Genomic DNA, 25,623 nt, shown 5'->3' with positions numbered 1-25,623 from the left:
ACTTCTGTTCGAGCTCGCCCTCCCTCATTCTAACTGTCGTCTATTGGATTCCCAGAGATAAAAGGCTTAATAATACTTCGTTTGCCAGTCTGTTTTTTTGCGCGCTTCCTAGTGCTTTTTTACGCGCCGCCTCTGCTATCTCCCTCGCGACTATGGATCCCCGATGCTCCCTATGTTTTCCCCCTTTCTCGCTTTATCTCTCGCTCACTCTCTCTCTCTCTCTCTCTCTTGTGTTCGCGATGCTTAGTACGTTGGCGTTGTTTTTAAATTTCACCGAATCCCGAAGAAACGCTCTCTCTTCGCTGTCACGCCCGCTGAAAGTGAACCTTACAAAGGGCAAGAACGGTTCGACGCTTGGCAATTCAATTTATACACCTGTCAATATAAAAGCTCTTCCCGGTGTTCGTACAAAACTACAGCGCGAGCGAAACGATCGAGCGGGCAGAGAGGCAAAAAGTTATTGGTAAAATCCTATTACGCTGATTAAAAGTTCTCGTCACGTTCGAAGTTAGTTTGAAGTGCCGTGCCGACAGAAATTCAGCGAATCAAATAATTAAAAAGTTACAGTTGCCGGGCGGGTAAAAAAAGCCGAACGAGCCTAATTGTAACGAGCATCCCGGCTGATTCGATAAGCTGTCTCTTGGCATCGCGGAGAGACAGAGAGAGAGAGAGAGACGTTGCATACATGCAAAGGTGGTTATTAATTCCCCAGCGGAAGCGGTATTTGAAGTCTACGTGCTTGGAGGGTCGTTCGCGTGGGCGCGACCGACGAGCGAATTTGCTAATGATATTCCAGATTAAACGCTGACGGACGTGGGCCAAACTCGATTTCCCACTCGAATCCTCTTTAAGGCCGCAGCGCCGGCACATCAAGTGGAATTATGCCGCTTATCAAGCAGACTGCAACGTGGTCCTAAAAGCAAACGACACTTGTCCCTCGGTGGCTCGCGAGGGTGCAATCGGCCGAGAGCGCGCAGCTCAAAACGGGCGAACACTAATAATGACGGATGAAAGTCGCAGGGCTCACCAAAGCGAAGAGTCGACCGGTACAACGTCGATAAACTGAGAGTGTAAGCGCCCCGACCTACTGTACTTTTATCTTTCCGCAGTAGGCAACAAAGGAGCTTCATAACGTTACATCTCCGTCTCGCGAGCGGCGCGCGACCCTCTCTCTCCACCGCGTATGTCGGGTAAATAAGAAGGGTCGCGGCGCTGCTTGAATTTTGTAATAAACCAGCGCTTGCGGAGAGGCACCGTTAACCGAAAGACCGGAAAATAGGATTGAGATATGGAATTGACTCTTTATCGCGCCTGGTTTCGGCTGTGATTCGTCGCTGGCCCGATAATTGCCCCAAGTATAGTCGCATTGGCTTTCAACGTCCGGGCACGCCCCAACACAGTTCGCGCTGATTGCCTCGACCAATATTATCGATTGGTCCTATATTTGAAGAAAAACATATAGCCGCAACCCCTCTCCCGTCACTCGTTCGTTCTTGACGTTTCCGGTTGTTAGAACGACGACGATTTGCTCATTATAGCCCGCGATACAAATCCAATGTGGCGCAAGGAAAGTAATAAGACTCAAGCACGTCCAAGATTGAAATATGGTCAGGCGGTCTTATAACGACAGTGCGTCTGCAGTGCTTGCTTCGCGCGATTCGACGTTACAGTGACAAGATAAATATTCAACTCGGGAAAGCGGGAAGCACTAGACTACGGGCTCCGGCCCAGTCGACGCCACTCGTACGAATTCGCTGGCTGTACAAATAACACAATGCAGTTTTCATCCGATGGCAGGCAGCTTGGCAGGGTGGGGTGGTGCTGGGAAGCTCGAGCTCGCAAACTTCGACCAGAGAGAGTGTTCCTTGATCTTTCTCTCTCGGCTCTGCTCTGCCCTCTCCCTTCTCTCTTTCTCCGCGAGTGTCTGGGAATTCGATTCTGGCGGAAGCGTTTACGCGAATTACCCGAGAGGAGCGCGCGAGCGAGAGGCCAGCCAGTGCGGGAATCCACAAAGAAAAATCCGCACAGCTCAGCACAATTCAATCTCGCTTCTCCCGCGCTCCCGGCTTCCCTCTCTCTCTCTCTCTCGCTTTCTCTACGGCTGCAGTTTGCATATCTAAGGTCGAGGGTCCGGCGGGAATGAGGGGGGAGTCCGCTTGCCCGCCGCGGACTAATTAAAATTACGCCCAGGGAGCTCCATCTCCGACCACTCTTCCTTCTTCGAGAGTACGACAAACAGCCGTGAAAAAGTTGGCGAGGTTAGTAGGCGGCTTTCGCACTTCGCCCGGCAGCAGCGGCGAACTTCCGAGTGGGTGCGCGCGCCACTGCCGCCGACCGGCGAGAATCAAAAATTAATTGGCAGCCGAACTTTCCCTTATCTCGCTTAATGCAGCTGCGCTCTCTGTCTCTTGTTCAGCTCGCGGACTGTCCCGTCCAACTTTTGCATTTTTTCCGGCCGCGCGCGGTCCTCGTAACGAGGGCCAAAACGGCGGCTGGCGACGAGAGGAGGGCTCATCCGCGTCGTTTGTTTATGTTTTTTTTTTTTTCTTTTCCACTGTCTCCCTCTGTTTTCGTTTTCGCGTCCAACCGGGGTCGAGTGTTTACCAGCTGGCGTGCAGAGCCGTGCGATACACAAATCGACGAGAGAGCGCGCGGCGCGCATGCTAATTAAATGGCTATTTATTTTGACGAGAGCGTCCGCGGCGTCGAGTGCGCTCCAGCCTGGCGGGTGGACGAACAGTTAGCTCCCGTTGCGATAACGAGTCCGACGGAAACGTCTCGCGAGGGACACCGTCGGATTGGCGCTGAGGAAGGGGGCACAAAACTCGTCGTGTGCTGCGTAATCGCGGACAAGGAGCCGCCGGCTTACATTTTGTTGCGTTTTCTGGGGCTCTCGATAAGAAAAACTTGCGCTCGCCGAGGGCAGGATGCGGCAAAAGAAGAAACAGAAAAAAGCGGAGTTTCGCGTCCGAGTCCGGATTCCGGTGTGCGTTATGATAAAATCGGAGGGAGAAGCTCGGAGCAGAGCGGGAGCGCACGGATTTATATTCAAGGAAAACTCGATCGCAGGTGGTGTATCATAGGGGGCGGGAGGGTGGAGTGGCAGCAGCGTCGGCGTGTCCGACGAGTGCTATGCAAATGCAGCTGCTGTCGCGTGCGAAATGCCTCGAGTGCTCTCCCCGTGTCTCCCTCTCGCTCGCTGAAGTAGAGGCGGCAGTCCCCCTCCTCAGCGGGCAGCTTTTTACTGATTGCCCCGCCCGCCCCCGTCGCGCGCTCGCGGCCATTTTCAGGGCTGTTTCGATTCGCGATTTTCGCCGCTGCCGCCTCGCCCTCGGCGGCGGTGGGGCCTGCCTTGCCGAGCGGATGAGCAGCAGCAGCAGCGGCGAGCGAGCTTGCGCATTCGAACGCATTCTCGGGATCGGCTGGAAAACAATGGAGCCCGGGGATAATTCGGCAAGTCCGCGCGGCGGAACGCGTTATCAGCTCCGGGCAGCTTGCCCTCTCTCTCTCTCTCTCTCTCTCCCTCTCTCGCGATACATCTCAGGCTGGCGCTGGCTGGTTCTCGCTGGCCGACAAAGGGCTTCGCTCGCGCGCTGTAATAATCGCAAACATCCATTCGCGCGTGCCGCGGTGCCCGCCCAACCGAGGCGGACTTTAATCGTATTTACCTACGGTGCGCGCGCGCGCCCGCACACACGGACACACGCGCGTTATCGGCCGCTCCGCTCTGTACGCGACGTACTGTCGGCGAGCACGACATGTTTCGTGTGCCTGCGTATCAGCCTGCCGCTGCACTTCCTTATTCATTATTTCTTGCTTCTTTCGTTTCTCGTCCTCTTGTTCCCGCGTGCGGCCCGTGAATTCCCCTTTTGTTTCGCCGAGTCCGATAAGCCCGGAGTACCCCGTTCTATTGGTCTGCTTGATTAATAAAGAAATTATGCGACTACCAAAGACGCCTATCCGGCGTTCGTCTCTGTTTAGCTTCGCGCGGATCGAGTTAATTGGCAATAGGCCCATCGAGAGTCCTCGTAATTATCGCGGTGAAGAAATAAAAATCCAACAGCGCTCGATAGTTAAAATCTTAATTTTTTAAAAATATTTTGCTGGATGTTAAAACAATCAGCTCCTTTTTGTTGATAATGAGGCTTAAAGCGGCGGGTCCGTTGAGCCGACGGCCGGTCGCGGTGGCGCTCGAAAAAACTGTAATGGCGCGTTCGAGTTGATGCGCTCGGAACAATGGAGCGCTCTTCTCAGTAACTAATGCCACTCGATTTATTTCTTCGTCGTGATAATAAACAAGAACTGCGAGTTGAAAAGAAATAAAACCTATCTCGGCTCCTACCGATCGCAAATACATTTTTTTTTTCATTTCCAAATCTTCGTTGCGAATACCGCTATTCTAATTCTTCAATTTTTATGACGAGCATTAGTTTTTTTAAGTTAAAAATGAGGTATTGAGTTTTAACTTTTCTCACGTGCCCTTAATAAATACCAAAATTGACAAAGATATCGAACTTTCTTGAAACCCGATACTTTTGGCTAAATAAGAATTATAGCAATGTGTGTACTTTCATCATCTGTTAGCCAACTAATAAGAATTTCGAAGCAACTAATTAACAGGTTCCATTGTATGTGACATCATTTTTTTACAATCATAAGAGCTTTGTTCAAATAGTAGTATTAAAAATTAAGAAAAGTTTAAATATGCATGTGGCGATACATATTCGATATGTTAAAAATGACCATTTTGTGGTGGCATCATTGGCTTTTTTTACGATAACTAATGAACAGGAATAATAACGCAACTTCTCAAATTGTGTCTTTTTCAGTTACCTACAGCTTATATCTGAAATGTAAACTGTAGTCCACATCAATTAAAAATGTGTTCTTGCCAACTTTAGCCCTCATAAAAAAAGCTAATGTGAAGTCGCAAATTATAATTTATGTAGGATGTATCTATATATATAATCCGAAGATCTTTGTACAGGTTCCATACATCTGTTAATTTTTGCATTAAATTTTCCGTCTTAATTGGCCTACAATGCATACGTTATATCGGCAGCGCACAAAATATCGCCTTTCTCTTCGCCCCCCCCCCCTCTCTTCTTCTTTCTCTCTCTCTCTCTCTCTCTCTCTCTCTCTCTCTCTCTATTGTTGCTCGGAAAACAAAAGCGTTGGGGTGAAAAACGCGTCGTGTGGAATATATTCTCTTTCTCTCTTAATTTGTCGTTGTCCGAGTCGACACAGATGCATACGTCGAGCACCCGTAGTAGTCGACAGATCGATCACCAAAATTATCGACAACTGTCGGAAACGAACGTTATTGCTAGACGTAGCGATGAAAAACATTAGTAATAACTGAAATCGGCATTTCTCTCCGCACTTTTTTCGATGTCATATTCAGCGCCGAAATGACATTTGAAGTAATTGACTGATGCCTCGACAAGTTCCCCGTAAAAGTGAATTCTTTGCGCCAACCACTTTTTATGGAGGCAGCGCCGTCGATTTATTCAGTTTTCTCGTTTTCCTTTATTCGTACAATTGGTCACAAAAGCGGTACGGCACGATACACGTGAGATAGGGGTCAAGAGAGGTGGAATCGTCGTAAAACCAGACTTTTGTTTAACGAGTGAGGCTTCCAAGCGCTGAAATTCGCGATAAAATGGGAGAATTTTTCTCACGGCAAGCATTCGTAGCAGGCGAGCAGCGTGGGAGACGGTGGCAATTTTCGTAATATAACACGGATTAATTACGGCGATGATCATTAGCAGAGAGGGTATGTGGCGCGCCGGGGAGAGAGGGATGATAAATACACAACGCAGTTCCCGAGAGAGCCCTTTTTCGTCTTGATCACTTTTTACGAGCGCACGGTCGACAGAGAGAAAACGCGCACCCAATTTATCTCTTTCGTGACAACTTGCCGCCCGATGACCTTATTTTCGCGCAGCCGCGCGCCTCTCATTAACGCGTAATCACGAATAATTTGTTAAAATTCACGCTCCAAGTGGCATCCGTGTCGCAGCTCAAACTCACCCTGCGGAACAAATGCACGGTGAGCTTGCGCGTAATTTTTTTTTTCTTGTTCTCCTCGCTCGGTCGGTTTATTCGTCCGCGCACCGAAGAAAGGCCAGGTTCATCGCGGTACATTAGGCGCGCAGGGCGAAAAAACGGCTTTTATCCGGCGTGCACTCTTAAAATAGCAGAAGCGATAGACACTCTTTTCTCTCTCTCTCTCTCTCTCTCTCTCTCTCTCTTCCACTTTCAGCCGGTTCCCCAAGGAGATCGCAGGAGCCCTGCTCGCACGCGAGGCATACGGTTTCCCTTTCATCTCCCAAGAATAACCTTGCGAAAGCGGTTTCGCGGATTCCCCCTTCCGACGAATTTTAACCAGCGTTTCTCCTCCCCGACGCTCCGTCCTTCCCGAGAAACGTTAAATTTCGTTAATTGATCCGGCGCCAGACTACAATGCAACTCTCTTTTCCTTTGACGAAGCTCTGCTCTGTCGGCGCACAGGTCGGTGGACGAGCAACGACGGCTCACTTACAGAATGTAAAGACGGCAGGCATTTCATCGTCCTTGCGAACTCCATTAGGCGGACGTAGCAGCGATTGGCGCGCGCATAATTCGGGACGAGGCGCGCTGCCGCTGATTAAGCGAATTTGCCGACCGGCACGACCCGCATCGCGCGCGCCCCCACGACGGCCGACGCCGCAAAGTAAAAAAAAGACACATGCGTCGCGGCGATCAAAGCTGTCCCGCGTGTATAGGCGGTTGCACGCTTCGAGGGAGCGTTTTAATGAAAGGGAGAACGGTCACCTATCTCTCTCTCTCTCTCTCTCTCTCTGCTCACGACGTGGCGAGATAGACACTCGAATCGCGTTTAATCGCGACGAGAGAGAGGAAGAGAGGGAGAGAGAACGATGTCGCCTCGGGCTCTCCGAGCGATTCGTTGCGCGCGCCCATACCGAGAGAAAGAGAGCTGTATTTCTTTGATGTCCTCGCATTGTGAGTGTCGCACTGTGCACACGCGTGGGTCCTGCTGCAGACGGGATTGCAAAAAGTTGCGACGAGTAACTGTTTTTACACCGATCCAAGCGACAAACGTTAGACCACAATTGAAAACTGAACGGAGGACTCGGAAAACCGACGGGAGATGTTGCCCGTAAAAATACGAGGGGGCCTCACGGCGCGCGCTGCTGCCTCCGAAAGCAAGCTACGACCGGCTTGTCTCTCCGAGGGATTTCGAAAGGCGCTCCACGCTTGGCCAAGACTGGGTGCTTGTCGGGCTGGCCGCTTCTTGGCAAGCGTCCTGCCAGAGAGGCGCGCCGCTTATAATCCGATGTCCGGCAGCCCGCCGCCCACCCACGAACGAGCTCGCGCGAAAGCAACGCGCGACTGTCGAGCGTTATAAGCGGCACTCACGCTCGCGTGCTGCCCCGCGCGACTCGCCCCCTCGAGATGGGAGCCGTGTGCGCGGACACCAACCGCGTATCCCCGGGCCGTCGATCAGCGTTGCGCGACGATTCCCTTTTTCCAAGTCCGCTCGTCTTACTGTTCGCGGGACGTGTCTCGCGGTCGCGCGAGCCCCCAAGGTCACCCTCGCTCGTCGTCCTTTGCTGCCGAGCGAGACTCGAAGCGCGCAGAGAGCAGCTGGCTGACGGTCACCCCCTCGAGGCCTCTGCGCTTCTAAATTCGGACGCGCGCTCCTCCTCCTCCTCCTCCTCCTCCTCCTCCTTCTCCCGCGATCGGCGTGCAAAGGTCGGCGCAGCTGGCTCGCACTTTTCAAAGCTTCCCGGCCGAATGGCTTACGAGATGGACTTCTCGTTTGTTTCCCGCTTGCCCTGGCCATTAGGCCGTGCGTGCGTTTACGGCGGGCGCGTGGGTCTGTTTGTATGTTGTGTGTCGAGCAAGCACGGCAAACAAGCCGGCGCGTGCGTTGACGTTTACGGCTACGGCAGCGCCCTGCGCGAACCACGCTCTAAATAAAGTCGAGCGGCGCCCCGACTAATAATAATATTCGCGCGCGGCCCCTCTGCTCGCGGTGTTTTTGGAAGCGCGCGGACGCTACCTCGAATGTACATGTCGCCGTGCTCTTGTTCTGTTCCGCTGTTCGCTCTCGCGCTTGGCTGCAGCGGACGCGCGCCGCGCACTCCCCCCCCCCCCCCCCCCCCCCCCCCCTCTCGCCGTTGTTAGCCGCTGCAGCGACATACATTTCTTCGCACGCAAACGCTCTGCCGTATGATTCGCGCGCGACACGCTGCCAAGCTGCGATTCGATTTATTCGTCAGATTGGACATGCGCGTGCATTATTTTGCTCGGAGTAATCGTGTCGACGCACGATTTTGCAAAATGTCGCGAGAGCGCATATTGAAAATGCGTCCCCGAGTCGCCAATACATTTATCCGCTGTGTCGCGCGAAATCCGAGAGCTGCATAGGTGCGCGCAATTCGTCTCCCCTCTGCCCCAATCATTCTTCGATTGACCGAAACACGGATACACGTGCGCGCGCGCGCGAGGCTGCATTATAGTCGTAATTTGCGGCTGACGGTGCGCGATACAGCCGACACAGCTCTCTTTGAAAAAGCTCCGACGAAAGCCGCGGAAAGAGCGTTGCGGGGCTGCACTGCGACTGCAGCCCCGAGGAGGCTAAAGCGATTACTCGGTGCTCGTCGCCGGCGCCGGCGCCGTCAGCGAAATTTTCATCTCGGCAATTAGATTGCATCGTCGAACGCTGGAAAATACAGAGCAGCCGCGGAGACGAGACGGCTGGTCGGGCGCGCGCAGCCGCTAAAATTGGATCCGGCGCCCGGCGGCGCTCATCGAGGCGCTCGCGGACGATCGACGTCGCACTTGTACTTTCGCCCATTGAGTTCGCCCTCGCGGTCGTCTCCTCTCCGTCTCCTCCACCTTCCTCCTGCTGCTGGACCCGTGTCCGATAGAACGCCGAAAGCCCGGTCGAGTACGTGCGAGTTCACGCGCGCTCGCCGACATTTTAATTGGAAATTTTACTTTCCGCGAAACCTTAACGATATTTCGGCCGGCAAGGCGCGCCTGCAACGCTTCTCCGCGTCCAAGCGCGCTCGCGCGGGGAATTACACTGTGGGACGCCCGCGGACTGCAAGTCCAAGTGGTCACGTGATCGGACCCCGCGGCTCGGCGAGATCATCATCGTCAACCACGTTCAGCTCTTCGCTGGCCGCGGCTCGAGTTGGAACACCGCTGGCGAATCGACGTGTCGATTTACGGGTCCGAATGCTGCGGACGAGTATCCGCGCAAAGTATCAGCATTCGCTCGGGAGTACGTCGAAGGCACGCGGTTCATTCTCGCGATGCATTGCGCTCGTTGGGTCACGGCCTAGCCGCTCGAGGTAATGCCGAAGCGTCGGCTGCAGTCGACGCTTTGTATTGCGTCGACCGAGAGAGGGAGAGAGAGAGAGAGAGAGCGCGCAACGAGAGTTGGTATTTGCACGCCGGCGGGGCCGCTGGGCGCCAGGCGGTTCGATGCATATACACGCGGCGCTCGTCCCCCATCGGAAAAAAGTTTTCGCGACGAGCTCAGAATGCCGAGAATGCCGCCGACGCCGCCGCCGCTGCCGGCTCTTCGTAGAGAGGCACCAATTTTTCTTTAGTCTGCCTCGAGACGCTATTCCCCCCTTTTATTATCGTTGCTCTGTTGTGCTCCCGGCGAATAATGGTTTTTCTCCGAGAGATGGTTCTTCTACCCGTAGGCGGGATGCCAGTGGGAATCCAGTCGGGAAAGAAGGCTAGCGCGCGACGACGTGGACCCGCCGACGACGACGAGGGCGTAGGTCTCAGTGCCGCGAACGTCGAACGACTAGCTTCGAGCTGCTCTGCGCGCGACCTCTCGAGCGCGTGTGATTCACGACGCGGGAGAGGGCAAAAAAATTGATATGCCCGGGGCGTGCGCGCGTCACGTGCCGCGCGCGCGGCAGCCTTGCCGGCGGAGAGACGCACATTTTCGGAGTCACGCGATATACGTTTCGCGCGCGAGCTGCTCATCGATCAAACGACGCCCTGCGCTCGTCCTCGTCGCCGTTGCAACTGTATTGCAACTGTAATTCCATCACGCCACTTTTGGATGTTCGCCGTGACGCGGGCGTAGAGGCGCATTTTTGGCACGAGAATTGGCGGGAAATCAGATTATGATACACCGAGCGGCAGTGCCAACGACGCGAAAAACCGAACGGAAAGTTGAGGCGCGTGCTGGCGAGAGCAAAGCTCTCTTTCTCTCTTTCCCTCTCGGTCTGAATTTCTAAGGCGATTATGCCAACGTCGCTACCCGCATTCATCGTCGTGGATGCCAAAAGAGAGAGAGAGAGAGAGAGAGAGAGAGAGAGAGGGAGCGGCTCGCACAGTCGGCCACTTATCAGCGTGCGCCGTGCTTGAATAAATTAGCGGCTTTATCTCACAGTACTTGCGTGGTTCGCGAGCGCGTAGTTTATCAGGCCGACAGCCATTCGCGCACTGTTGCTCTGCCTCTCAACTGCGATTTTATTCAATGAAGATATGCTAATTGCCGGGCCTTTGCATGCGTCCACCCTGTGAGAGTGTGCGAGACAAACGTCCCTTTCCACCTGAGGAATCAATTAACCCCTCGAATAACCAGCTTGTCGAGTAGCGATCCCGAAGTAACCGTCATTTGGTCGCTTGTCTGTTGCAGGTGAGTTCCACCCGCGCTCCCCCCTGCCGAGATGAGCTGTTCTACACTCTGGTGCGCGACTGCGCATAAACTGTCGCGATCGACTTGTGGAGGAGTTGCTCAAGTATCGGTAAACAGGCGCGGGTGAAATGTACGAATTGATGCATTATTGATTACAACGGCAAGCGAGGAGTTTGCGGCGCGTCGGTCTGCCCGGACGGATTGAAACTTCCGTAACGTCAGTCGGTGGGAAGAATAGAGAGAGAGGAAGAGAGAATCGCGGCGGTGCGTCCGACAAGTCAAAGCTGTATCGCACGTCGAAAATCAGCGTTACATGCACCGTAGCGGTGTGTGCACCAGGTACATAATAGGCAGCAGCAATGGCAGTCGGAAATTGACTTCGGCTTTGGTTAAGCTAAACTGTCTATATCGTCTGCAGGTCTGTGTATACGCGCGGCTCGTACGAAATTCAGGTCGCCGCGGCACTGGCAAATTTCAAGCGAACTTTGCACGCGCGTTTCTGCCCCGCAACGAGCCGTGTGAAGTGGCTCTTTAACGGTGCGCCAGCCGCTTGGCCTGGCTTTTTCCACCGAGTCGTTTGTGATTCAACCAAATTTGTTCGTGAGCGCTTCCTCTTCCTCTCTCTCTCTCTCTCTCTCTCTCTCTCTCTCTCTCTCTTGGCGCCGCTCGCTGCCAGTTTAAATGCAGGCTAACACACTCGCACGGATGGAGAATATAAACTGGGAATTGGAGTGCGCGAAAGCTGCCCTCGATAAACTCCGTTTAAACTCGTCGCGCGCTCGCGTCGCTGTGCGTGGCAGCAGAGCTCGCTCGCTGGCACTGCTGCCGTTGCCGAGAGACGGGCCGAGAGTACCGGACCAGCAGTGGCGGCGACGATCGCTCAGCCCGTTTGATCTTCCTTTTTATGGCCGCTAATGAAACGCTGATTCCCAACGATATGCCGAATTCGGGATTGGTTGTTGCCGTGCGACTGCGAGCGACCGATTGCAATATGCTTTGATAATCGCGCGCGCTGTCAGTTATTGTCAACGCACTTTGCGTACAAAGACCTCTTTGTACGAGAAAAAATAAAATATATGAAATAAAAAAAAAGAAATGCACAGTGCGTCCTTTAATTCGTTGAAAGCCCGCAGTAAATTGACAAGATTCGAGCGTTACACTTCGAAAGCGTCGAGTACTCGGCTGAAACGAGCGGGTTACGTCCAAAATCACGCCAGAAGCCGACGAGTGTATCTCAATCGTTGGCGGTCGCACACGGAGAACTAGCGGCAGCCAAACTCCCCGAAGAGCGCCGGAAAAACAAGAAAGGCACGCGTGCGTATCCCCCCCCCCCCCCCCCCCCCCGGCGCCCGGCAGCGTAATCCCCTCGTCGGGCAAACAGAGTGGCGCGCGGCGGCGAGCGTGCACGCTTGCAAAAACATTTCGTTTCCGCTCTGCTTGCTCGGGTGGCCGGCGATGCGTGCCGCCGGCTCGTGAGCTGCAAGAGGGAAGGGAGTTGTGCAAACTCGCCGTACTCGTCGCGCGAATCAGTCGACGGCGTGTCGCGGTGTTCGGCAACTTTCCCTTCGCTCGCTTCGAGAGCATACCGTCGCGAGCACGTCAGCCCCGGTGGACTTCGTTCGACTGTAGCTTGCGCCGCAACAATGCTGCTTGCGGGGACGCGGCCGCCGCGAGTAAGCGCCTAATCAGCGCGGAGACAGCGCGAGGCCTATTCTCGGAGCGCGCGCGTATCAATTGGATCTCGACGCGAACGCACCTTGGCAAACTCTCAAAACTCACTAACCCGGGTGACAATGCCGCACACCGCTCGCAAGTCGACTTTATCTATATTTGAAATGCCGTAAAAACTTGCAATGGTCATTCGACGCGTGGCTCGCTACCTCGGCTGGCAAACTCATCCGGAGGATGAAAAATTTTAAATAACAAACAAATAGCGAATTGAAAGGCTGACGGGTCTCAATTTGCTAAACAAAGAGCTTGCATTCGTGAAATATTGGCGCGATAAAGGAATAAAAAAAATGCCGTGCGCGATCCCTTGAAAATCGGAACAGCGCTTTGAGCTTTCGCCCAGCGAAAAATTTTACCGAATATTTTTCATTCGCCATTGAATCCTAAAAAAGGCCGCGGTTACAAAAGCGCCGACGCTCACGTTCTTCGGCTCAAAGTCCAATTTAACTTTGGCTCAGCTTTGCCCGGAAAATTCAGCCCGCTGCCGCTCGTGGATAAACTGCTGTAGCTCTCTCGCCCGTAGAAGAGAGAGAGAGAGAGAGAGAGAGAGAGAGACGAGGCAAGAATCGAGACCATCAGTTATTCCGTCGATCCTCGATGAAGAAAAGAGGTCAGTTCGGACAACAGAGTGGGAGATTCAATTGTCAGCGGAATCTGAAGTGAAGTAGATTTGGCAAGCATTAAAAGAAAGCGATTGTAGGCGTTAATACAAAAAATTGAAGCGACAAAAAAGTTGGATAGCCGAAAGCTCGCAGCTTACAGAGCTCCGAGGCTGAATCGATGAATCACGACCGAATAACGAGGTCGGAGTTGATAGTGGAGAATGTTTATCGAGCTCGTAAACTCAATGAGCATACATCAAGAGGAAAATTGAGAAGCAGAATCGATGCTCGGTCGTGCAATTGGCGAATCCACGGTCGCGGAGGATATAAGCACGTAACTCCCGCTGTATAGGGCAGAAGTCTCGCGACACCGAGAATATCGGCAGTCTCCCACTGGAAAAATCGAATTAGCCGGGCTAACGGACGGCGCTCTCTGTCGCTACGATCCTCCACGCTCTCTCAGGATTTATCCTCGCACGCGGCTTCGCTCCGTTGCACGGCTTTTTATTTGACTTGTCCCCTTATCTCGCAGCCGCGCAACGATTTATCTGTCGGCTGTGGATGCCCGGGCCGCCGCGCTCTCTCTCGTATTTTTTTTTTTTGTCTTTTTCTTTTTGTATTTCCACTCCCTGTCCCGCGATTTATCGCCTAGCGAGCTGTTCCACTTGCACGAGCGCCCGGATCATTCGGTCGGAAGATTTGCCCGCTCATCTCAACAGACGGCCGAGAAGGAGAGGCGACGCCGCGCGAGCACGCGTCTTAATTATAGACTCGGGCGCGAGTGATTTTTCAGCCGGAGAGATAGGCCGCCCCGTCAATCGCGCGCGCAACACGCGAGAAATCGCCCATTAACGGGGTGATCCGGCCTTTCAGACGCGCGCGAACGCGTCTTCGTCTATATATAGACGACTCTCGGCGGCGCGCGGACAGGATATTCCTCGCCCGTCTCCGCGCCACTCGTCCGCGGACGACGACCCGTTCGGTGTCGCGCGTGCGTTGCCGCGGCCGCGAAGCAGCCGAGCGATTGGCGCGTGATACGCCGTCGATCAGCGAGCAGACTTTCGCCAACGCCCGAATGATCGCTGCCGTTAATTATTCCGTCTCGGGGCTGTCGAGCAACCTGCTGAACTTGAACTTTCACCTCCCCGCGCTCGATCTTGCTGTTTTAATAACGCGCCACTTGCGTTCCCCTCCAGCTGCTCTCGACACTTGGACAGTTTGCGGCCTCGCCTCACTTCGGTGTCCGATCGCTCAGCTCCGAGAGTTTTCTTCCACTGCGTCTCTCGACTTGGTTCGTCGTTGAATTCGCCGGAGGCCTGCTACTTTCCGGCGAATTCCTAGTGGAAAGACGGTCCGTCGATGTGGCTCGAGGCCCGCGAAGTCGCCGACACGAGAGAAGAACGCGAGGCTGCGCCGTAGGCCGAGATCGCTTCCGCGAGGATCTCCGGCCAGTTGCGCCCCGTAATGCGCTCACGAAAGTCGACGGATCGGGCACGCTCGCCTCGTGAAAACTCGACGCGGCCGGCGTGCAGACGCGCTATTATCTCGTAAAGCGCGCGCGAGAGCTAATTGCCCGGAGCGCGCGCGGACGCGCGGCCGTAAAGCCGACGCCGTGCGCGCCAATTTCCCACGCCACGTCGCGCTCGTCGCTCGTCGCTCGCTCCCCGGGCGGCCGGGATGAAACTCATTAATCCGTCGACTGCTGACGGACGACCGGCGCTGTTGCTTTCAATCCGGCGACTCCATCAATTTGTCGTTTAGCTCGCCACCCGGGGTCATCTTTCTCGATTTGCCTCTGATAGTGCTGTCGGGCAAACGAGCTCGAGCGCCACCGGATCAAGCTGTATCCTCGAGTGCGCACCTTGGCGCCTGCCGCAGAGCCGATGGACAGTCGGATTACTGCAGTCGGCCCGATTTTTCGTCCTACGAGAATCTTCGCCGGTGCGCCACATCTCCGACTACTTCGCACGTTGTCGTCCGCGCGCGTCGAACGATTGGCCGGGGCACGGCGGGTTGGGTTCGATGACTTGTGTTTCGGGCGCTAATATTATGAGCGTATTAGCATGGGTAATCCGCCGAGCGCGCCGACGGTCCGAATTAACGAAGAGCATTATGTCGATATTAATGCGTCCGGCGCTTCCCTCAAAAAGCTTATTTACCCAACTGCCGAGCGCCGCTGATCAGCGTCCACCGCGATTTAATCCCGCCTCGGTTGCCGCGGTCGATCGACGAGAAAACGAACTCCGTCTGTCGGACAAAGCTTTGCGAGACTCTTTGAAAGCGGTTGCTCCTTAATGAACTCGCTTAATGAGAGAGAGAGAGCGAAACTATTCTGCAACAATTCAGTCCCGAGTACGTGTGCGACAAGCGAAGAGAGAAAAGGATCGTATGCGCCGAGTGTGAGCAGCAGCAGCACCAGCGCGTTAGATTACATGATAATTGAATTCTCGGCCGAGCTAATTAAACTTCTTGGGCGCGCGTATGAAATTTGCGCGGCGCGCGGGCCACAGGCGCGTAGGAAGTAAGCGAGACAGTTAAGTTTTGCAAGGCTAATATTGAAAGTTGAGCGTTTGACGGCAAGTTGCCTTGAGTAAACGCACCTCTCTCGGATCGTACAGGCCGTCTATCCGCCTCGGCTCCGGGCTGCTCGCAACTTTCTTAATCCAATTTGCGTCGCCGGCGATGACTACTCGCCGAGATCATTCGGCTAGGGCTGGCAAAAATAACTGGCGCTGAATGTGGCGAGGGCCGGAGAGAGAGGAGTACGTAGGCGGCCCCGACACGCGGCTGGGAGAGGCCGTAAAGAGGTCCGCCGGGAAAAGCGCGTACGCGAGGGCAATCGATTATTTCGGGCGCTCCTCCGCGCGCGAGAGCCGGCAGCCTGGTAATTGTCGATTACCTCTCCCCGACCGCCCCCCACCGCCACTCGGAGCCGCCGCATCAAAGTGAAATTGCTGTTTTGCGCGCCAGCTCGAGAATTTCGATTAGTTTCCGCGCTCGATTACTTTCGAGGCTGGCCGCGCGCGCAGTCTTCTCGCCGCGGTCGGATCTCGCGCGGACGGGCCGGCGCAGCCTGGCGTCTCTGCCTCGAGGCGGAACGGAGAGATCTCGCGGAAGCTTATTAAAAAATTGCCTCGGCCGTCGCCAGTCTCGAGCGGGTTAGCTGCGATAAAAAAGGACGAGGGCGGCGGGGCTTTTGCGCGCGGAAAGGGACGACACCCGAACGAGAGAGAGGAGACGCCTTTCCGCTTGCACCGCGCTCGCGTGTGCGTCTACGCGGAAGGAAGGTATTTGGCAAGAAAATTCACAAAGAGGGAAAACGGTAATAGCCGTCGACCGGGCCGAGAGAGAAATTCGAGGGGACACTTTGTCGCGGTTTTTCCTTCGGACCCTTCTTTTGCTCTCGCTGCCGCCTCAACTATTGTGTGCACATGCCCGCCTCTCCCTCTCTCTCGCTCTTTACCATGGTAGACGGATTTTCGAGATTGAGATTTATTGGCGCCAGCTTTCTATCCGATACATTTGCACCCCCCAACAAAGGTCGCTTCCGCGTCTGTCTTTCTTGCGTCGCTGCTGTGCGTCCTCCAAGGATAACGCGCGTGTTCGTCGATCGAGCCCGGCAAACTCGGCCTTGAACACACACGCGCACGCGTGTGTTCGTATGTGTCGAGATTTGCCTCGCTCGGCTCCGCAATCGTCGATTGGTCGCCGGGGGCGCGCGGCGCCGAGACGAGACGAGAGAAGACGACGAAGAGACACGCGCGGGCAGAGAGCAGCTAGCCGCGCACGAAACGGCAGCAACAGCCGCCGGCCGTCGTAAAAAGCGAAGCGCGACGCCAAGTTTTACGACCCGGGAATATCGATGTGTCGCAGATTTTGCCGCGCTTTTCGAAGCTTCGCAACGATTTTGCTTCTTTTTACGACGGCCGTTTTTTCTTTCTTTCCTTTCTTTTTAATAATAAAGTTCTCGCGAGCCAACAGATCGGCCCGCTCGTCATCTACGCGGAAGCAAGAAGCTGGAAGAAGATATTATTCAACGAAACTCGGCGACGAATGGCTTAAGAAAGATTCTATGTCAGTCCCGGTGATATTTCCACGAGAGAGGTCGTCGCAGTTTTGATTGATTTGCCAGAGAGCGCCGCGTGATAATGCACCCAACGACAGTTACCTCCCTCCTTTTACTGCGCGCGGAGAATCTTCGTTATTGACACCTTTTTCTTGCTCTCTCTCTCTCTCTCTCGCTTTCTTTCTCTCCATTTCCACGCGCGTTTACGCGTATACGGATTCGATCGATGTTCTTTCTATTCGCTTGGCCGTCATCGATCACATTGTATTTTGGAATGTTATCCTTCGGATAAGCTAGCGATTCAAGAGAATCAATCCTTGGCCTTTTAATCAGTGGTCGGATCGGCGACAGGGTTGTCGGTTTAAGAACGGGGAAGCCGAGAAGACGTGCGCGCGCGGCTAAGACAAAGCCGAGCCGGGAAGGGAGTCGCTCGGGGGAAGGTGGAAGTTTAGCGACGGCTGCGACTCGCTGATAAGAGCAAGCAAGGCTAAGACAAGCCAAGCCACTCTCCCTCGACGCAACACGCGACGTGAATATATAACCGGGCCAGCTGTGCGGCGAAATGAATTTTCGGGACCGCGCTGCTGTCGCCTGCCGGCGCTGGTATGACCGATCGACAAGTGTCGCACGGGGTAGATTCGGTTTTTATGGCCGGACATTTGGTTTCGACGGCGACCGAGGGAGGGAGGGGGGGGGAGTACGTGGCGTCCCCGTGGAGTCGACGACAATCGCGACGACGATAACCCACGTAATAAAAAGGTCCCGACAGTTTCTGGCGCTTGTCTTTGTAAACGATCGAGCAAGCCGATACGGCATTTCAATCCGGCAACTTGTCGGAAGCCGACCGACAAACCGTAAGCAGATAAAGTAGCAGCCGAGGACTCGTGGCAATTCGTATTTAAAAGTCAATCAGCCGTTTCGAGATCCTTGGGGCAAACGAAAGCTCCGGGGCAAAACTGGCCAATCGAAATAATAGCCGGTGTACGTGTGTGCGCCACCTTGACAAAGACGAGTGAGAGAGAGCTTGCGAGCCGAAGACTCGCAGCGCCGCTGAATAATTCATGTGTTGACTCGAGCGAGCCACGCTGCCTTTCTCTCTGTTTCTCTCTCTCCTTCTCTCTCTCTCTCTCTCTTTCTCTGTCTGTCTGTCTGTCTGTCTCCATTGAATCGATCGCTGAAGCCTGCAGCCTAGATAAAGAGACCCCTAAGAATCAAGATTTATTCGCGAAGAGCTTGCGATGCAGTCTCGCTCGTGCGCTGCTGCAGGTGAAGCTTCGCGCGGGTTAATCGTCGGCCGCCACGAGCACGACAGCATCTCATCCGCCAAGTTTCCAATTAACACGATTCAGGCCCGCGGAAGATCTCCTACTTCCATTTCGCCGTCTTCTTGGCTATAGAATCATTCGGTCTATCATTGGCCGGCCAATGGCAGCCGAGTGAAAATAGCTGGCGATCGGCGTCCGCGCGGACTCCCGCGAGAAATGGATATGCCGTCGACTCTGTAATCGCGCCCATCCGTCCCCTCCTCCCTTGTTCGAGCCTTCGGCTAACGCGCGTCCCGCTTTTCCGCCTCTTCGGACCTCCGATCGAGCGATTGTGTCGCGCGGGCGCGCGGTAAATATACTCGAGCGAATTAACGGAGCCCGCGTGCCCGCCGGCGCTGTGTTTAGTCGGAGCTCTCGGCGGAGCGAGCTGGCCCGTTTGAATGCAAAGTGCCAAAAATTATCATAATTTGGCTTGCAGAGCGAGGCGCCCGCCTCGTCCTCCCGTCCTCGCGGCAGAGCCCCCCCGGAGTCAGACCTCATCTCGGCCCTCGCTCTCCCACTCTCAGCCCCGAGTATCTTTCGAGAGTAGTTGTCGAATTATTCAGCGCCTCCCGCCGCCGCGCCGCTCCGCTGTTTCTCTCGGATCGCGGGAGTTCTCCGTGCTTCATCGCTGTCGCTTGCTTCTGTCCGGTTGCGGGCGGCGAGCGCGCAAATTGCTCTCGCCGATATTAATATACGCTCACCGCGAGCTTTGTTTTTATTTGACTGATCGTTAAGCTACTTCGCATCGGACAGTCACGTTGTTATTCCAAGTCCGCTTTCGGCGGACTAGATTTCGGTGGAATTAATTAAAATGAAAGCGTGATATCATCGCGTAATGTCTGTGCTGGGGGGGGGGGGGGGGCGTAGGGAAAGGTCGGTAATTAACGGCCATAGCTTTCAAGTATAATGACTTGTCTTTCCACGTTGGTCGCGCGAAAGAGCTAGAGCCGAAACGCACTAAGCGGCGCAGAACAATAATTTGGCGCGATAGCCGGCGCGAAAGCTCCGCGCGTCCGACAGCGCCGGCGTACATCAAAGAGAGCCCTGAGAAGGCCTCCCTCGCCGTATCTCCACTTGGGGCGTACTGTCGTAATAACCCTTGCGTACCCTCGCTCTGTGTTTCAGACGGAGCTCTCGCAGAACCTGCAGCAGCTGTCGGAACGGGCACGCTCCACCACCGAGTTCATTCAAAGGCTCAAAAGAATGACCGACAAAGTACACGTGAGTATGCCCGCCCAGCGCTCTGTCTTCCCTTTGTCCTTGCCGCAGCGCTAATCGACTCTTCGCTGCCGACGAGATGAGCTTCTCGTCTTTTCGATTCCCTTGGCGCGCCTTAATTTTGTAGGAAAGCTCGCAAGCGCCGGCAAAGGGCAAAGAGCAAGGCAGGAAAAATCACGCGGAGTCGCGCCACGGCTAAGCGCAAAAGAGCTCGGAGGCAGCCGCGCGGTGCGCTCTTGCGTCGATCTTATATCCAGCACGTGGGCTTCGTTGATCATCGAGGAGATTCATTCGCGACGCGACGCTTCGGCCGCGCTTCCCGAGAGGAAACGTCGAAGCGACGAGTCGTGCGATTTTTCTCGGCACCCCCGTGCATCCGCGAAACAATCGAATATCTGTCGGGGAAGTACGTAACGAGCGAGCGGAAATTCGCGAGTCGGCGAAGTAAGCTCAGGCGAGAGGGGCAAGATTCGTCGGGGTTTATGGAGTACCTCGAAACTGCTATTGAACGCCGCGATCGATTCAAAGTCGTCTCGAGTGCACTTTTATGCCGAAAATCTCGCTCTTTCACGGAGCGCGCGTAAAACGAAGCTCAAAGTGCATAATAAAAAAGTCGAGGGCGGGGCTGGATGAAAGGCCGACTCGCGGCTCGAGAAGGCGCCCTCCGCGGCCGAGAAAAGCGCGCGCTCGCGGAGGGCGCGGCGACGTCCGTCGTCCGGGTCGCGCTGATGCTCGACCGCTGACCGCGTGGGCGCGTCCGCAGGAGGAGTGCCTGTCGCTGGAGGAGGAGGTGGAGGAGCGCATCGACAGCCTGGTGCTGATGCTGCAGTCGCGCAAGGCCCGGCTGATCGAGGCGGCGCGGCAGACGCGCGAGGCGCGCGTGCGCCTGCTGCGCGACCAGGTGTCGCGGTGCGCGGGCCACCTGCAGACCACCACGGGCCTGCTCACCTTCTGCATCGAGGCGCTCAAGGAGACGGACAGCGCGGCCTTCCTGCAGATCGGCGGCATGCTGGCGATGCGCGCCTCCGCGGCCGCGGGCTCCTGGGGCTCGGCCGAGGGCGCGCACGAGATCGCGCGCATGCCGCTGCTGGACCTCACGCTCGACGACAAGCCCGTCAGGCGGGCCATCGACCAGCTCACCTTCGTGCAGATGAAACGTGAGTATCGAGCCGCGCCCGCCACACCTTCACCGGGCCCCTGCCTCGTTCGCTGCGCCCGCGGTGTGGGGCTTCACCTCTCTCCCTCTCTTTTTCTCTCTCTCTCTCTCGTGTGCCGCGAGCTTCTGTCTACCTGGTGCTTGGGACATCGGCGCCGCATCGCAGGTGCGATAGCGAGCGCCGCGCGCGGCGGGCTCGAGTGGAAGGCTGCCGGTCGCGGTTCCGCGCCGACCAGTGATCGGGCCGACGAGCGCCGGCGCGGCGCGGACCCGTTTGCGCAACGAGGCCCCGCCCGCCGAGGCTCGTCGACGCGGCTCCGGACCACGGGAATCCCACTCGATCTCCTCACCGAGCGCAAAGCCCTCGTTACTCGTATAAATATATACATATATATATATATATATATATATATATATATATATATATATATATATCTTTGTAAGCTTTTCCACTAATAACCCGACCAACAAAAGAGTAAATGATCGACAAATGTTCCTTCCTCTCTCTTTGCGATTCGTTGCTTCGTCTGCCGACGTAGCCATGGAGGGAGAGGACCGCTTGCCTACCACAGGTAACTAACTCACTGCAGTCCCAAGCGAGCATCCAACTGTGTGTCTGTGTCAGTGCTCCTTGCCTGCTCCTTGCTCTCGCGGACAATTGAATGTCCGAACGCTGCATGATCGTTGTTGCTCTCGCGCTGTGCCTGGATAAACGAGCGGAGATAAGGCCGAGCGGGCTCGCTGCCTGAATATCCGATGGCCTTCGCGTCTGCCTGCCTCGGAAAGCGACGCTTGGCGCGTCGTTAGCTCGATGCCAGCTGAATTCCGAGCCCGGCGCCAGCTCTCCTGCCTGCTTTTCCCGCCGCCGCTGGCTCTCCTCCTCGCTCCTTTCAGTAGTCGTTCAGCTGTTTGTTCGCTAGTTGCATGCCCGTACTTGTCCTTGCTTTTCAATTCTCTCCCCCGATTAATTTGTCGCCGAGTCACTACACTTCTTCAACTTTCTTTTGCGCATACTTCATCACTCTGCTCTCGTGTCGCACCAACGCGAGAATAAAACACGCGGACGCGCGCACAAACGGAAACGCGAATCCGAGGAGCGGCGAAAAAGCAGTCCGGCATTTGCCCCCATTCGGTCCCGCGTTCCTCCGCGCGTAGCCTCTGTGCGTGTAGCATCTCCGGGCCGAGACGAGCTTGGCGTGACTCGTCGGGCCGACCGGCGATCCTTCGCGACTACGTTGTCCGATTCCCGAAAGCAGCGGTGGCCGTAGTCGATAGCAAGCTCGATCGCTCGCGTCGACTCGTCAACGCGGCGGGCCGAGCAAGACGGAAGCGAGCAAACAGGAGCGCGGAGCTCTTTACCCGCTTTTTATACCCGGCTCGCATAAAAAAGCCACTCGGTGAGAGGAAAAAAAATCCAAGGGAGTCGAGCGAGCGAGCGAGCGAGAGTAACCCTTCGCGAGAGATCCAATCAATTTGCGTTCTCCAGACGACTACTCTCCGCTTTACTAGCAGCTCTCTCCCGCTCGCTTTCGGCGGGGCGCTTTTGCAAACCGTCCGATCGATTTCCGAGAGAGCACACTCGGCTGCTGTAATTGGATACGGGCTTATGAGGGATTTTCGCGCACTCGTTTTCGCAAAATATTTGCTCGCCGTTCCCGACTCCCGACTCCCGACTCCCTTTTTTCAACTATTTTTTTCACTTTCGAATGGCTCACGCTCGCGTTTGGCGTTCCGACGGCTGATGCGGTTTCAATTTTCATTGTAGGCCTCTGGATTTATTTGAATGAAGAGCGATTGTTATGCCGCGGTACGGCAGTTGGAGCTTCCGCTGCGATGCGCGCGTCGCATTCACATTTTCGTTTCCATATTCGGGAAAAAAAACCCCGTGAAAATGACATTTGAGATACATAATCGAACGGTTCCGAGTGGCATATAGAAAATCGCGGCGCCAACGTACCGGGGGATGGACAACGGGCGTCCAGGACCTTTACAGAAAGGTAAGCTCGGCAAAGACAAACGCGGAACGTCGGTCGCGCGACGAATGGAATCCGTCGGAGAAGGGAGCGACGGCGCGTCGGGGACGAAAAGGCTTGCGAGGGGCCGAGCGCGCGCAAGCCGGACACCGCGAGGAAATAACTTTGCTGGAGACCGCAGCTACGGAATGGCCAGAGCATCGCTGCCGGCGCCCCCGAGTTTACTAGCGGACGCCGCACAACTTGCCTCTGGAGCCGAGTCGCCGCGACCCTCGTACGCTTCTCTCGACGCGATCGTGGTCGCACGCGCGCGAACTGCGTGAAAAGTCAACTGCAGCGGCTGCGCGCGACGAATAGGTCGCGTGCTCGACGACTCGCCCGCGGATAATCATAATAATCGCGGCAGTCGCTGCCGCTCGCGCCTATTGCGATCGGCGGCGCGCATCCCGAAACTTGGCAGGCGCACGGTGGTGCTCCGTCGATCCGGCGCTAACTTCGCGCGCGCAGGCGCCACCCCATTACGCGAACTTTGCCTTGAGCACGCCCTAATTAGCTCGCCAATCAAACGCGCACGCGGCGTCCGCCTCGGATTTCCGCGCGCGCTCTCTCTCTCTCTCTCTCTCTCTCTCTCGCTTCTCCGCTCTGTGGTCGTCTGCTGTGATGCTGTCTTGTCGCGCTGCTCGTCCGACGCGCGCGCTAATCCCGGCTTGGACGATGTCGCAGCGCCAGCAGCGCCGCTGCTCATCCCCGAGGAGTGCAGCGCCGAGAACAACAGCGTGACCGTGGCCTGGCAGCCGCCGGCGTGCTACGCGGGCCAGCGAGCACCGGCCATCGAGGGCTACCTGCTGGAGCTGGACGACGGCTGCGGCGGCGAGTTCCGGGTAAGAGCCGCGGACGCGCGACCGAGGCCCGTCCGCCGCCGCTCCGCCGCTCCGCCGCTGACGCCGCCTCTCGTTTGCCCGCAGGAGGTGTACTGCGGCCGGGAGACGATCTGCACGGTAGACGGTCTGCACTTCAACTCGCTGTACAACGCGCGCGTGCGAGCCTTCAACAGCGCCGGCGAGGGCGAGTACTCGGAGCTGATCGGGCTGCAGACGGCCGAAGGTAGGTGCAGAGAGGAGGAGGAGGAGGCGCGGATCCGCGGATCCGCCCGCACTGAGCGCCTGCTGCCGGGGTTCGCAGTGGCCTGGTTCTCGTGGGCGACGACGACGGGCCTGGCGCAGGAGGTGAGCATCTCCGAGGACCGGATGAGCGCCTCGTGCGAGGGCTACGAGCACCGGGTGGTGCTGTCCACGGTGGGCTTCTCCCGGGGCGTGCACTACTGGGAGCTGAGCATCGACCGCTACCACAGCGACACCGACCCGGCCTTCGGCGTGGCGCGCGCCGACGTCTCGCGCGACCAGATGCTCGGCAAGGACGACCGCGGCTGGAGCATGTACATCGACCGGCAGCGCTCCTGGTTCATGCACGGGGCCGTGCACGCGCAGCGCACCGAGGGCGGCGTGCAGCAGGGCTCCACCATCGGGCTGCTGCTCGACCTCGAGCGCAGCCACAGCCTGCGCTTCTTCGTGAACGACCAGCCGCAGGGCGGCGTGGCCTTCCGCGACCTCTACGGCGTCTTCTACCCGGCCATCAGCCTCAACCGCGGCGTCAGCGTCACCCTGCACACGGCCCTCGACGTGCCCGGGCACCTGCTGCTGCTGCTCGACCGCCAGCAGCTCGACGACGCCTACGTCGGCGCGGACGCGCTCCAAAGCTAGGGGTACCTCAGCGTGCTCAGGAAGGGGCTGCTCGTGCACGCCGAGCTGCTGCACTCGCCCTGCTCGCAGCCGGTAAGCCCTCGGCCGAGCGCCGCCTGCGGCGCGCGCCCAACGCCTCCTCGTGCCGCTGTGCTTGCAGGTCCACGAGCCGGCCGCCCAGCTGCAGACGCTCGAGCGGATCGTCGAGGAGAGCCTGGCCGACGTCTGCGCCTAGGCCGCGCTGCTCAAGGGGAGGGAGCCTTCGGTGCCATAGTGCCGCTGGAGCGGCCGACGCGGAACCCGAGGAGACCGGCGGCGCCCCCTCGTCCCGCTCTGTCGAGGCCGTTTGTCTCCGTCTCGCGGCTTGCTCGCCGTCGAGCCCACTTGTTGCCCTCGCTCGCTCGACGAGCATTGCGCATTTGAGCGAGCGCGCGGGCCCGTTGGCCGTTTTCTCCCGGACTGACGCGCGGCCACGCGCCAAATCACGCTTCGCGCTTCTTCGGAGCGCTCTTCGTCAATGTTACATTTTTCACAACGTGGCGCCCTTTGCGCGCCTCCTTCAAAACACAAGACTGTACCAATACATGGCGATACAAAATTCTGGTTCTGATTGCGCGTTGGTCGTCCGCCGTGTTGCCGGAGCAACTTCATTGCTATCAAATATTCAAGCTACTCTGAACTTGCAGCGTATCAAGCCTCGTCATTGTCGTAGTCATTTGTATCGCCTTCGATCCATTCTTGCCAGTCTCTCAATGTATTCCGTGTAAAAGCTCGACTCCGAAAACGATCCTTTCGTCTATTCGATCCATGAAGCGCGTCGAAAAAGTTGAGTTTAGCTTGAGATTTGACACGATATCTAGCTATAGCTGAAGTAATCGACGTATTTGTATATTTCAAACTCGTACACTTTATACTGAAATATTTGTAGCCTAAGATGTACTAGATATGAAAGTTTTTTTATCGAGAAGAGCGAAGACGATTTTTAAGCTGTTTTGATATTATAAACATTGCATTAAAAGTAAAAGGTAGCTCGCTATTCCGAGCGTGAATGTCATTTATCTACAGTATACGAAAATGTTTGTAAAAGATATACAAATTTCACACGAGATTTACTGCTTAGGTGGACTGCGCGTACGCAACAGAGATCGACCTG

General features: G+C 56.0%; 1 protein-coding gene across 3 annotated transcripts in view; it reads left to right on the top strand.

Annotated features, from left to right (window-relative positions):
* Positions 1-24,770, top strand: part of LOC131668858 (E3 ubiquitin-protein ligase TRIM9) — a 43,424-nt gene extending 18,654 nt beyond the window's left edge. The window contains exons 3-9 of one of the 3 annotated variants that reach the window (XR_009302317.1): positions 19,510-19,605; positions 20,366-20,759; positions 21,298-21,330; positions 23,455-23,612; positions 23,697-23,835; positions 23,914-24,563; positions 24,631-24,769. Coding sequence is in view for 1 of the 3 variants with exons in the window: in XM_058943329.1 (XP_058799312.1) it covers positions 19,510-19,605; positions 20,366-20,759; positions 21,298-21,330; positions 23,455-23,612; positions 23,697-23,835; positions 23,914-24,491 (1,398 nt within the window). In the remaining 2 variants the exon portion in view is untranslated. Of the gene's footprint in view, positions 1-19,509; positions 19,606-20,365; positions 20,760-21,297; positions 21,331-23,454; positions 23,613-23,696; positions 23,836-23,913 lie in introns of all 3 variants that reach the window. The other 2 variants (XR_009302318.1, XM_058943329.1) reach the window with 2 other exon arrangements.
* Positions 24,771-25,623: the final 853 nt, after the last annotated feature.

Source organism: Phymastichus coffea, unplaced genomic scaffold (genome assembly GCF_024137745.1).
Source record: "Phymastichus coffea isolate CEN01 unplaced genomic scaffold, Cenicafe_Pcof_1.1 PCOF00084, whole genome shotgun sequence".
Taxonomy (NCBI): domain Eukaryota; kingdom Metazoa; phylum Arthropoda; class Insecta; order Hymenoptera; family Eulophidae; genus Phymastichus; species Phymastichus coffea.
Note: the sequence above shows the minus strand (reverse complement) of the source record. Positions and strands in the feature narration are given on the sequence as shown.